At 42.5% G+C, this 12,460-nt stretch overlaps 1 protein-coding gene across 2 annotated transcripts; it reads right to left on the bottom strand.

Annotated features, from left to right (window-relative positions):
• Positions 1-361: 361 nt before the first annotated feature.
• Positions 362-12,456, bottom strand: sona (SON DNA and RNA binding protein a). 2 transcript variants are annotated; one of them, XM_054787856.1, is made up of 10 exons: positions 12,308-12,456; positions 11,031-11,104; positions 10,712-10,919; positions 6,763-6,824; positions 4,803-6,665; positions 4,251-4,671; positions 3,576-4,096; positions 2,989-3,467; positions 2,814-2,906; positions 362-1,578 (listed from the first exon to the last, which is right to left on the bottom strand). In XM_054787856.1, exons 2-9 carry the CDS (start codon positions 11,056-11,058, stop codon positions 2,832-2,834), a joined length of 3,657 nt encoding a protein of 1,218 aa, XP_054643831.1. In that variant the 5' UTR covers positions 11,059-11,104; positions 12,308-12,456; the 3' UTR covers positions 362-1,578; positions 2,814-2,831. The 2 variants fall into 2 exon arrangements, with proteins under 2 accessions (XP_054643831.1, XP_054643832.1); XM_054787857.1 differs by having other exon boundaries at positions 362-1,022.
• Between the last annotated feature and the right edge of the window lie 4 nt (positions 12,457-12,460).

The raw sequence follows: 12,460 nt of genomic DNA, 5'->3' as shown, positions 1-12,460 counted from the left end.
CCTTGTCGGCTCAACAGGGGTGTTGAAAACCCTACGTGACACAGCACACATGTACGGTTTGCCATCGGTTGTCGTTTTTTTTAAAAAAGGCATTTATCGGCATGTTCCGATTATGTTTTTACGGAAATCGGCAGACACTAATCAGTGGCCAATCGATCGAGGATCCCTAGTTATTTCTATAAGATGTTTTTTTTCTTATTAATAAGAAATCGGAATGTCTTCATGGGATGTGTTGATTTTATTAGCGTGTCAGCTAAATTAGCATTGTAAAATTGCCAGTTGTTCACCATATGTTCAGAGTGCTTCTGTGATCGTGCAGCAATACACCGAGAGGGCAAAACAACACACAGACATTTATCTCTACAGATCACTGAGGTTTTTAATAATCATCAACACATTTATATACAGAGCAAGCAATGTCTTATTCAAAGGACCAAAATGTAAATCATAAAATGCCATTTCCCTGTTTTTTTTCTGTCTTTTAAAATCACCTCAAAGACATTCAACACTATGGTGGAGCAGTTTAGTCATGTGATGAGAAAAGCCTTCACATTACCATCCAGTTAGATGGCCCTGGTTGCGAGTGGATGGCTCCGTTTCACACAACAGCAAATGGAAATGACCCCAAGTTAGACCATCATATTTAGTTGAAATCCTGTAGAAGCAGCTCAAATAAGCAACAATGATGACGCCCCAAAAACAGAAGGTGATTGTCTGGTAACCTAACAAACTAGTCTTGTCTCAAGATGTTCATATCAATTTTCACTTACAAATTAGTAGTCCTTAATGATGTCATGAATTATTTCCTCTGAGCATGCATCTCCTTTTAAATGCAGCTGCCGCTTTAAAAGAAAGATAATCACAACCAGGGCAGAACTAATTGAATGTGATGCATTATGTGTCTGCTCCTCTTGTTTTGCAGCCACAACATTCCAAATAGCTCAGCTCTCATAACATGAGGTTTCCTTTTGCACCCAATGTTATCCAAGCAAATCACGCATGGGGATTGATTGAAACCTAATCTGTTTTAAAAAAAAAAAAAAAAAAAGGACAAAAGATTAAAGAGGAGATACAGCAGAACAAGGAAGCGGTGTCCGCTTAACACAATCCTTAAGAAAGCTTTAGAAGTAAAACCAATTTAGACACATCTTTTACAAAAAAAAAAAGAATTTGCACCACTTTTAAGTTTACCGTAGTTTCAGTCTTTACAACAGCGACTGCTTGAATTAAGCAGCAACACTGCAGGGGATGTTGGTGAAAATCACTATATACACACACACTCACATTCACGCTATAGTCAGACACAGGTCGATGTGTTCGCTTTCTTCAGTGGTGCGACACACCCGCACAAAACTATGCAGAGCAGAGTGGGGAGTGAGGGATGGTGCTAGGCCAACCAACTAGGATGTTCTTCTATTGTACTTTGTGTGAGGCTCACACACGTCACCTGGCTTCCAACAGGGAATTATGTTTTGTCCTGAAAAGAGCTTTTTTGTTGTTGTATTTTCCTGTCAGTGAAGTGACTCCTAAAGAAGGAAAAGGTATCTTCAAAGTGTCTAACCTCTAGTCAGTGAGAGCCTGCAGAGAAAGAAATATCACATGTAATATCAATTCCAACAGGCCTACGTGAGAAACTTGGGTGAGGGGGATGATAGTCAATATGTCAATAGGGATGGGGAATTCTGTTCATTATATGGAATTGATTGTTGATTAATCTTGTCTTAAAGCAACTGAGGCAAAACCGAGTGCCTAACATAAATGCAATGCCCTGTCTTTGTAAACAGGACAATAAATAAGTGATATCACAATACACTCAAAGGGGTAAAACACATCACGATTCAGTAAGACAATGGCCACTGTGGGCATTTTGTCAAAGACAGGGAAGGGTATAATAGATTAGTGTGACCGTTAAGAATGCTGTCAATTTTATAGAGGAGATTGTTGATCAACTGTGTTTTTAGGCAAACTGAGGTAAAATAGGAGTGCACTACTTGGCTGCATCCAGCAGAGGCACTATTGTTTTAGACTGAACACCTTTAATATTTTCTTTTGCAGCACTGCAATCTATATGTTTTTAGGGGTAGGGAGGGTAGATAACATCATCGTATAATTTGCCAAACTGGCCATGACACATCGCAGGAGTGCTTTGAGGCCATGTCGACACGAATACGGATGTTTTAAAACCTCATATTTTTCTGTGCGTTTTGGTCTCATGTTCACACGCAAATGGTTTTTGGCCTTGAAAACGGAACAACCTTTTGCAAAATTCCAGTCAGAGTGGAGATTTTGAAAAAATCCAGCTCACTGTTTGTGTGTGGACAGGTAAAACGGACCTTTTTAGCTTCTGTCATGCAATATGAAACATTATCTCATGTTTTTAAAACTTAGTAAACAGCAGAATGTGACGTTATAGACTTACAGGAGTTTGTTTCATTTTGTGTAGTGTGCACCTTACAACACGCACGGACGATAAAAGAAATAATAATCATGACGTTTCCTGGGCTACATGTAAGTATGTCTAACATCTCACTAAATTGAACAGATGCGTTATAATGCGTGACCAAGTTAGTTTTGGGTCAGTAGCTTTTTCAGGTTTCTGATTGGGTCTAAATGTATTTAATTTAAAATTATTCATGGTGGCTTGCCACAAATAAATTCATGTATGGGGAAACATTTTTGTCACAATGCATCATTAAAACTGAGTTTATTCTTGAAGTAATCTAGATGAAAAAATGTTCCTGAGTTTTTTTCTATCTAAAATTAAAAAATGTATTTCTTAACAAAAAGTATGTAGAAATCTAGGTTGCCATTACCTTACGGGTTTGAAGATTCTAGAATTCATCATCTGAGACATGTGGTTTAGCAATAGCCATTTCCTCCTTACTGTTTGCGATCATCTTACATTTCTGAAGAGAAAAAAAGAAAGAGAAATAGTTAACTAAAAGTGCTGCATCATTGAACACTCTCTCCCGTGGTAACATTCTTTACCTCTGTCAACTCCTTTATAGTGTGGATGTTGGCTTGCTGGGTGACCTTCCTTTTCACTTCCTCAATGTGGTCCAGGTTCAGGGATGGGGTTGGCGGCGCGAGACATGGAGGAGGTTTGTTGGTGATCGTGGGAAGTGGGGCCAGAGGAGGCATGGCTGCCAAAGCACCCATGTTGGTCAAGGCAGCCGTCATAGTGGCCGCCGTCATGCTTGCCATGGCTGCACTCATGGTGATGTTGGACATGTTGGGCATTCCTGGAATAGTGGGCAACCCCATTGGACCCATGTTGGGCATATTTGGCATCCCCATGCCCATGGGGAGGGGTAAAGGTAGAGGAAGTGATAGCGGAGTGGGAGACGGGGTCGGCAGGGGAAGCTGAAGGATGGCTTTTGGCCGTAGACTCTCAGGAATTGGCACCCCTGCTTTGGCACACATGGCAGCCGCGTTAGCCTTGGCTATCTCCAATAACTGGTCCTTATCTGGGAGAGAATCAAGACAAGGAATGCATTCAGTGAAGGATGATCACAAAACAAATCACATGACAGCAGGTCAGTTTGTTGTGACTGTCATGATGTAAAAAGTTTTACCCAGTTCAGTGAGCCGTGGAGGAGTCTTGCTAGTGCTGCGACGTGTCCGGGACCCTGAGCGGCGCTGTTTGCGGAGGATAAGAACTGGAGAGTGACTAGGTTCCCTCTTCCACCTATCCCTTCTGTCAAAGGAGCGACTGCGAAAAACTGGACGTCTCCCTCGCCCTCTCGACCTCGACCGGCGCCTTCGCTCTGAGGAACGAGACCTGGACCTCCTACCTCTGTCTCCTGACCTAGACCTTTTCTTGCGGACTGTGGAGCGGCTCCGTGATCGCTTGTTCCTGTCGGTGGATTTGGATCTCTTCCTCCCCCTGGCGTTGGGCGAGCGGGATCGTCTCTTGCGGGTTGGAGAGCGAGACTTGGATCGGCGTGCTCTGGTTCGAGACTTGGAACGGGATCTCTTGCGTCGGGTGCTGGAGCGGGAAGGGCTGGATTTTCGGCGGCGGCCAGGAGATTTTGACCGATGCTTCTTCTTTTCTGATGGAGAAACTGATTCTCTCTTCCTCACTGGAGACTTGGACCTGAAGACAAGAGACCAATTATACTTGAGTTAAACTTAATTGTGTAGGTATTAAATAAATATTTCTTATTGTTAATAAAACCACACTTTTAATACAACTTACAAATTATTTTTCTTTCTGCACATTAAAAATGTTGCATACTCATGTCACAAACCTTTTTCGGGGTGAAGCTGACCGAGACTGTTCCCTTTGATCAGCAGGTGAACGCGAGAGCTCTTTGTTCTGCCTTCCTGGAGACGGTGAACCCGAGGAACTTCTCTGGAATTTGGCTTCAGTTTCTACTGGCAAGGCAGAATCTATTTCTTCGCCTGACCCTTCAGAACCATCAGACCCATCTGGCCCCGTACCAGGGTCCTGGGAGCCACAACCAGAAACATCTTGTTCGCGGGATATGCTGGCCTCTTCCTCCTCCTGCTCCTGCTCCTGTTCCTGTTCCTGTTCCTGTTCCTGTTCTTGTTCTTGTTCAGGGATGGCAGCTGGGGCCTCAGGCTGCTCCTGGGACTCATCCATAGAGATAGCTGCTTGGGGACTGGAAGGACCGAATGAAGTCACAGGTTTCCAACCACCTGTAGTAACTATGAGAAAGAAGGAAATAGTTGAGGGTGAAATTGGAGCATTATGGGGGGGGAGACAACAAAACCAAGCAAGACAGACTTTCATATTTGGGAACATCTATTTAAATTGGATAAAACTAAAAGCAACTAACCTGCTGTAGAAACCACTTCATGATCTGTAGTCATCTGTTCTCGAGTCGGCTGTTCCTCTGCTTGGAGAGAAGAGGACATCTTTTCCTCAATGGGAAGAGATGAAGTGGATCGGGCAGGGGACGAGCTATCAGATGGCCTATCACTTGACTCAGACCGGGACCTGGACTTGGATCTGTGCAAGCCAACAGAGACAGATTTTGACTTTGACCTTCTGCCTTTGATCCTTGGAGACTTGGACCTCTTTCGGCTCGGTAGTGGTGAATGTGTCTTTGAGCGGTGCCTTCTAGGCAACGAACGGGATTTTGAGCGTTTGCTAGACCTTGGTGGTGGAGACCGCTTTCTCCTGGCTGGGGACCGAGAGCGCCTTCTAACCGGAGACCTGGATTTGGAGCGCCAACGGAATGAAGGGGTTCGGGATTTGGTCCGTTTGCGGGGACTCCTTGATCTCGAGCGGCGATGACGTTTGTAGCTTAAAGGAGTACGTGATCGAGTCCGCCTGCTCCTGCGGGCAGATCGAGAGCGTGAGCGACGTGATCTGGGAGGTGGTGACCTCCTATGTCGTGACAAAGATCGACTCCTTGAGCGTCTGCCACCAGCACGTTTAGCCAAGGATCGCGACCTGGAACGGCGGTAGGGGCGTCTAGATCTGGAGCGTCGTGCCCTGTTAACAGAGCGTGACCGTGAGCGCCTGCTGCCTACACCGCCACGTCTGGGAGAGCGGGTCCGTGAGCGCCTTAAGCCTCCTCGTGAGCGGGAATCTGACCTTCTCCGGTTTCGCCTTGGAGACCGAGATTTAGAACGAGACCTGCGCCCACTACGTTTTGGTGACCTTGAGGCTCTTCTCTTCGGAGATAAGGGGCTTCTATGTCGCTTTGGGGACACAGACAAAGAGCTCCTTTGACGTCTTGGAGACTTTGATTTCCGTGGGGACTTTACTGCCTTCTTCTTGGGCGTAAGGGAACGAGAGCTGGACCGTGATTGACGGCAAGCTCTCTTAGGAGACTTGGAGGGTGGGGAGATGGACTTCTTCCTATTCTTTGGAGATCGAGAGATAGAACGAGGCAACTTTTCTAGAGGCGTGGGAGATTGTTTGTCCTTTGAGGCTGATCTTGAATCATTTCCTGGTGGCTCTTCCGTTGCTGCCACTGCTTGACCATCAATCTTTTGTTGAGGGGGACTTGGTGATGGTGACCGACTATGTTGTGATCCAGACCGCTTAATATCTGGGCCCGTAATTGGTGTGGGAGACTCTGACCTGGGTGAATTTGACTCTTTAAATGTTTCCGGCTGTATTACAATGGAGTCATCTTTTTGTACTGTTTCATCCCTCTGTGCGTTACCTTCCTGTTTGGGAATAATATCAGGAAGGTCCTGGGCATGGCTGAAAGCCCCATCACCAAGACAGGCTTCTTCCTTAACCTCAACCAATGCTGTCTGCGTTATCTCATCCTGACAGGGTGATGGCGATTTGATATTTTTTTCTGTTCCATTGGTGTGACTATCGTTTGGGGTCATTTCTGCTTTTGGGGAATCATCCACGTCATCTATGCCCTCTTTCTTCACTTCAAGTGGTTCAGGATTCGGTATGAGGATTGGAACGGCTTTCTCATCACCTCGTTTGTTTCTTGTTGACATTCTGGTCACTGGCTCATGATGGCCAGGTGCTACAGGCAGAGAGGGTTTGCCATCACCTGTCGCTGCACGCACCTCCGCTTCAGACTCAGAACCCGAACCTGAGCTGCTATCAGAGGAAGAGCGAGACTGGGATTTCTTTTCATCCTTCTTCTTCTTCTTTTTCTTCTTCTTGTTGGCATGTCTTTTGTGTTTTTTAGATTTTGTATCTGCCTCCTTGTCCAAACAATCTGACAAGACAATTAATGAGCCTTTTTATTCTGTTTTCTTATACTTTTACATTTGACAAAATAATAGAAAACGATTTATCGTGGAAAAATGCCCTACCTGTTTTGTCTTCCTTCTGCCCAACATGATCACCAGTTTTTGCAGCAGCTGCCAGCCTTGCACTACAAAAACAGGAACATGTAAATTTCCAACAATTTTTCAGTTTTGTTCGACCAACACATTAAATGTCTTTCGTGGATAATTACTTGGAGAGAACAACTTAATGAAGTCAATCATCTTCAACCATATTTTGCAGCCTGTGTGGAGCGGTAAAACTGCTTTTTGCTTTGTGTCTTAAGGAATGTGCAAAATTAAGTCATGTTTTTAAACCTTCTTTGAAAAAAACAGATCTTGAATCAGGGAAGTTGGTTTCATTTTGTGCAGCAATGAACATGCTCTTGTGTGCCACAGAGGCGATATAAAAAAAAACAAAACATTCATATTGTGCCCTGGGCAATGTAGTAAGTGTATGATCATTTTAAAGATAATGTAAACTTAATTGTACCGCTAATATCACACTTGGGGATCTTCCATATAAACTGCATGAGCGTGCCATGAAAACTATCTTGAGGGGGTAAAAAGCCTTCATACAGCATTTGAGGAACAACACTTGGAGTATGGTGAGTTTTTGAGTGAGTTTCAGGAGTTGTCTTCAAAAGGTACGTAAAATATGTTTTTGTCTAAATTAAGGTGATTTTATGGTTCCTGTTTTCGTGGGTTTTATGAGCTGGAAGCCCAAATTACATAAAAATAAACAAATAAACACTTGAAATCGTTTAAATTATGGGCCCTGAATCTATAATCTATGAAAGTTTAACTTTTTGAATGGAATTATGGAAATTAAACAACTTTTCCATGACATTCTAATTTTTTGGAAAGGGTCTGTATATCACATTGCCCCCCACCCCATTAATTAATTACTGATTTTTATTAAAAATTTGTCATTTTTGGGCCCTCTGGCAGTCACGAGACCTTGGAATGGTCCTGACTTTTCCCCTTAATATGGCACCCCCAGCCAATAGCACTCATTATAAATTCATGGAAAAATGTATAATTAATCTATGTCAACGGTATTGGCCGATTTCAGTCCTGGATGATCGGTACCAGAATCAGCAGCATAAAACCCTGATTGGAAAATTCCGAGCCGATACCGATATCAGCACGACCCATACATACTTTCATTACCTATTTTGTAGTGCGGAATGTTAGAAAAGGCTTGATTGTGTGATATTACTCAGAGAACCATGGATAAATATAAGAAACACGGACCCGTTTACTTCCTTATGCATGCAGTGTATAGTTTTATCCACAATGTAATGGCAGCTAGGCATAATAAAGCGAGGTTCGAGGTGCTCATTTAAGGATTTAAACCTAACTTTACTCACCACAGGTAGAGGCTGGCTCTTCTGTTATAGCGAATGACTTCTTGTGGTCCTATGGGAGTTTCCTGTGTGACGCTGCATCAAATGCACGCCGGGTTTGTTCGTATTAAACTTCTTTGGCTCGGTGTCACCACGGGAATCTTGTGCATAACAGGTTTTGTCGGCACTCAGCTGCAACATCTTTTTCGGACTTAAAAAAAAAATACACACCGGCGACATCATACCCCTTTCTACTCTGTTAACACGTTATAAGCACACGCTGTTGTTGTGAGCACATGGGCTCTATTCGGCTGCTGCCGGCTGACATGCTGGAGCAGAGTTTGGAATCGACTGCTTGTGGCGTGCCATTATTGGAGATTTTAGATACAAGCCTATATAATCAATTTTTTTTGCTGATATTGGCCCAATATCAATATCGGATCGAAAACCCCCAGCTAGCACAGCTCAAGTATATCCTTTCACAGTGCAGAGTCTCTACTCTGAGTTACTAATCAAAATATGAAAATAGTTGATATCGTTCAGTAATTCACAATTCAAACCAATATTGCATTAAAGATAATTACACATAATTCCTCAATGGTTGTGTGCATAAACTGAGTAATATGTACAGTAATAATGAAAATAGCTACATAGCGTTCATCATGTATTACGTCCAGTTAGCATTTGCTATACAACATTACAGATATTGTATACAGAAAATTAAAAGGATTATGCAAAAGACAATACAGCCGTAGTCAAGGCAACGTATTAAAAAGCTTTCAGCAATGGGCACAGTTTCCAATTCATTGTGAAATAGTAGCTTCACAAATAAACTTGGAGAAAGCTCATTTCTATACTACAAAAGTAGTAGAGTTCATAACGCGAAGCGCAGCCATGGAAAAATGATTTTTTTTTTTCTACATAGGCAGCCGCTACAGGTGAACGGATGACCTTTGTTATAGATATGGGCATCTTACCGCTGAGTTAGTTTATCCGTAAATCCGTAATCGGAATAATAAAGATGAAATTTGCATTATCCATGTGTGCCTCAAGACATCTGTTCTCCACTTTTTTTTTATACCGCTGCCGCAACACAGGAGCGACTCAGGAGGGGGCTTAATGTCAGCGGATTGATGTTATATGACATCTATGAAGTGACAGTGATGATGCAGGTGACACGTGATCAACACTACCTTCGCAATCGCCGTAATGGCACCCTTGGTATGGCATATATGTCCCTCCATACACTGTATTACTTAAAACTGTTTTCAAGTAAAAAAAACAACTACTTTCCAAGGTGTGGCGGCATTTACTGAGCCGTGGCGCCCTGCCACGATCTATTACAGGTAGCAGAACCCCCTGCAGTCATCCAAAAAACCCAGGCTGTCAATACATTGTCCAGCACATCTCTTAAAGGTATTGAAGAGTGAGGTTTACACTGACTTGGTTGCACATTATAACGTACCTGTTCATCAATATAGCAAGAAACAACATGAAAGTCAATTTTATGTCGCCCGTGCGTGTTGTAAATCACGCAAACGCATGTCGACTGCTGCACATATGTTTGGGTTGAGTCCGGTGGCAAGGCGTATTCCACAATGCAAGCTATTTATTCACCACCACCACCACCGCATCCTGTAGCTAGCAAAGTTACAATTTCAAAATCAATGCAGGTCAGTACAATAACACTGTTACACCACAAAACCAACCCCTGTCAGTCAATAACGTAATGTTTTGTTATTAAATACGGCTTAAAAACATGATTACATCACATATTTCTAAAGACACAAACCAAAAAAAGTTAGTTTTAGTTAGACCTCTTAGTTTTACCTGCCTGCACAAGCACACACAGTTTTGGGTCATGGTCGATTATACAAATTAGATGAAGAGGTCATCTGGCCTGCCCCAAAACCCACCGCCACAATTAACAGCAGACTTGTAGGAAACCCTGGAATAACAGAACAGCTACACTGCGAGCGTACATGTCCAAAAAACTGAAATTACTCAATACATTATTGCATATGTAAGTCGAGGAGTTGCCACTGGAGTACCCAGCATGCCACACACACACACACACACACACACACCCACACACACACACACACACTCGTCCCTTGTGACATGTTTCTTCGAATTTCGCAGCTTCACTCTCACGGTTTTTCAATAACATACTGTATTCATTAATAAATCATCACTGTTTCATTGTTGACTACAGCCTATTGTTACTCTAAAAATATGCATATTTAAGATAATTTTACCTGTTTTTTGCCTGACTTAAGCATTCTCAAGCATAAGAATTAGCAAAACTACAATACAAATATAAGGTAATCAAAAAAGGCATTGAAATACATATGTTGTGAAATGTAGCATTCTAGAACGGTCACTCGGTGTCAGTAATGTTACATTATGTCACACTGACGTGACAACAGCCACCGGAGGAAGTGCGAAATGGGAAGCAAAAATCGAACAACAAGGAACTTTACTGCTATATTTTTCTGCGGCAGTCCAAACTTAATCGCGGCGGGCCGCTACAAATAAACGAATGTATGGAAAACACTGGAGAGGCTTATTTGTTCGAGTGGAGGAAGTGTAAGTAAGTTATTTTGTCACAAACACAGCATAGATGAGTAAACAGAGTTTCTTCTTACCTGGATCTAGTAGTCCGGACAGGTTTCGGTGGCGAAGTTGGTTCTGCCTCAGACTCAGCACCGGACTCTGAACTGCTTTCCCTTTCACCCCTTCTCTTCTTCTTCTTCTTCTTGTTCTTGTGTTTTTTGTGCTTCTTGTTTTTCTTATGGGGCGGTTCGGTTGGTTCCTTGGAATTCACGTCATCCTTCTCTTTTGTCTCGTCCTCACCTGAAGATGACAATCAGGTGTTCCACAACACGCAAAATACAACTGCATTTTCGTATTACAACTAAGAAATAAAACACTGATAATAATCTGCGTGCTCTATACATCACTCACCAGCTGGAATGTCCACTGCACACTCCATTTGATCTGTTGCAGGTGCTTTACGTAGAGGGTCTTCTCACTCAACACTGGGGAGGAATGAATATACTATTAACTCAGGACTTCAGTATTTCATTTTAATAATTGATAACCCGCATTGGGTCCCAACCTTAAGTTTGGAAAACGCTGCTATTCCTGGTACTGTACAATAAATGCAGCTTTAACACAACCTTGTGAACACAATACACCTTGATAATAGGTTTACATTAGAGTTTAACAGTCGGGTTTTGTTTTCCAATGTATTGGTATAATTCTAAATGCACAGAAAACACACTGAAGAAGTGAAAGTCTGCGAAAGAAGGTAACATTTATACACTGGGATTCCACGTTGTGCTTCATCTGGAATATACACTGGAGTAAATCAATGCATTTCCACCGTATGTTATTGCGCTCACACCAAGGTTCGCACAAATGTGTGAAGACTTTTTGATTATTAACTATAGGCATTATATATATATATATATATATATATATATATATATACACATATATAAAGTAATCACGCTTTGAAAGTACGTAGTCAGTCTTAAAAACAAATACAGCCTGCCACTTAAATGACACAAGTCCGCCTAAAAAAGTTACTATTTCCCGATGCTTACTTTAAGACAAGCAAGACGTTTAAATTCGCCGTGAAGTGACATTACTAGCGAAGCGAAGACAAGTTAAGGTTGCCGCGCTCATATCTAACAAAGATAATGTTGTTTTGACGTTCAAACTGACACATTGGCTAACCAAATCCGGATACATTTTGTGTTCGTTTTAGCGTGCTAATATTTGTACACATCTAGCAAAGTTGACTGAGCAAATAATGCAAAACAAACAAAAAATGTACAAAAGCAACAATGCGCTCCATTATAAGTTATGTGCTAGTGATTATCAGCAGGCCTGCGTGGCTGCAGCTAGCTACAGATATTCATTCATAAACCAACAAAGCTAGCGCTACCTTTATGACATTTAGTATGTATAGAGGTGTACACTTCACAAAACAAAAGCTAATCATTTCGATTAACACTCTGAGAATGTAATAGGCATATAACAAACGGGCTGCTACATGACTGCGGCCTCCACCACCATAATTCGTCTGGCTAGGACATTACCGCTATCCACGTTAGCATGGCCGTAGTTATCTAACAACTTTAGCGCGCTAAGACCTTTCAGCTAGCTCATTGCTCGTTTCAACATAGCAACTTCGCCAGTTTATCACACACAAGATTTAGTAGCGCATATTTTACCCAGTTTCAGTCCCGGCTGCAAGTACGTGAGTGGAAAATGCCAAGCTGCCGCGGGCGTAGTTCCAAAAACGTGCGAAGCCAAACAATCGCGTACCGACAACGTTAGCCAGCTAACTCTTCCGCCATGATAGGACGGTATCCCAACAATCCCAC

This window comes from Dunckerocampus dactyliophorus, chromosome 9 (genome assembly GCF_027744805.1).
Source record: "Dunckerocampus dactyliophorus isolate RoL2022-P2 chromosome 9, RoL_Ddac_1.1, whole genome shotgun sequence".
Classification (NCBI taxonomy): Eukaryota; Metazoa; Chordata; class Actinopteri; order Syngnathiformes; family Syngnathidae; genus Dunckerocampus; species Dunckerocampus dactyliophorus.
Note: the sequence above shows the minus strand (reverse complement) of the source record. Positions and strands in the feature narration are given on the sequence as shown.

Coding starts and splice junctions, on each gene's coding strand:
- sona (XM_054787856.1), bottom strand. CDS start 11,058: ATGGAGTGTGCAGTGGACATTCCAGCTG. Junction 6,666..6,762: donor GCAGAAGGAAGACAAAACAG/GTAGGGCATTTT, acceptor TTGTCTTGTCAG/ATTGTTTGGACAAGGAGGCA. Junction 4,097..4,250: donor TCAGCTTCACCCCGAAAAAG/GTTTGTGACATG, acceptor TCTTGTCTTCAG/GTCCAAGTCTCCAGTGAGGA.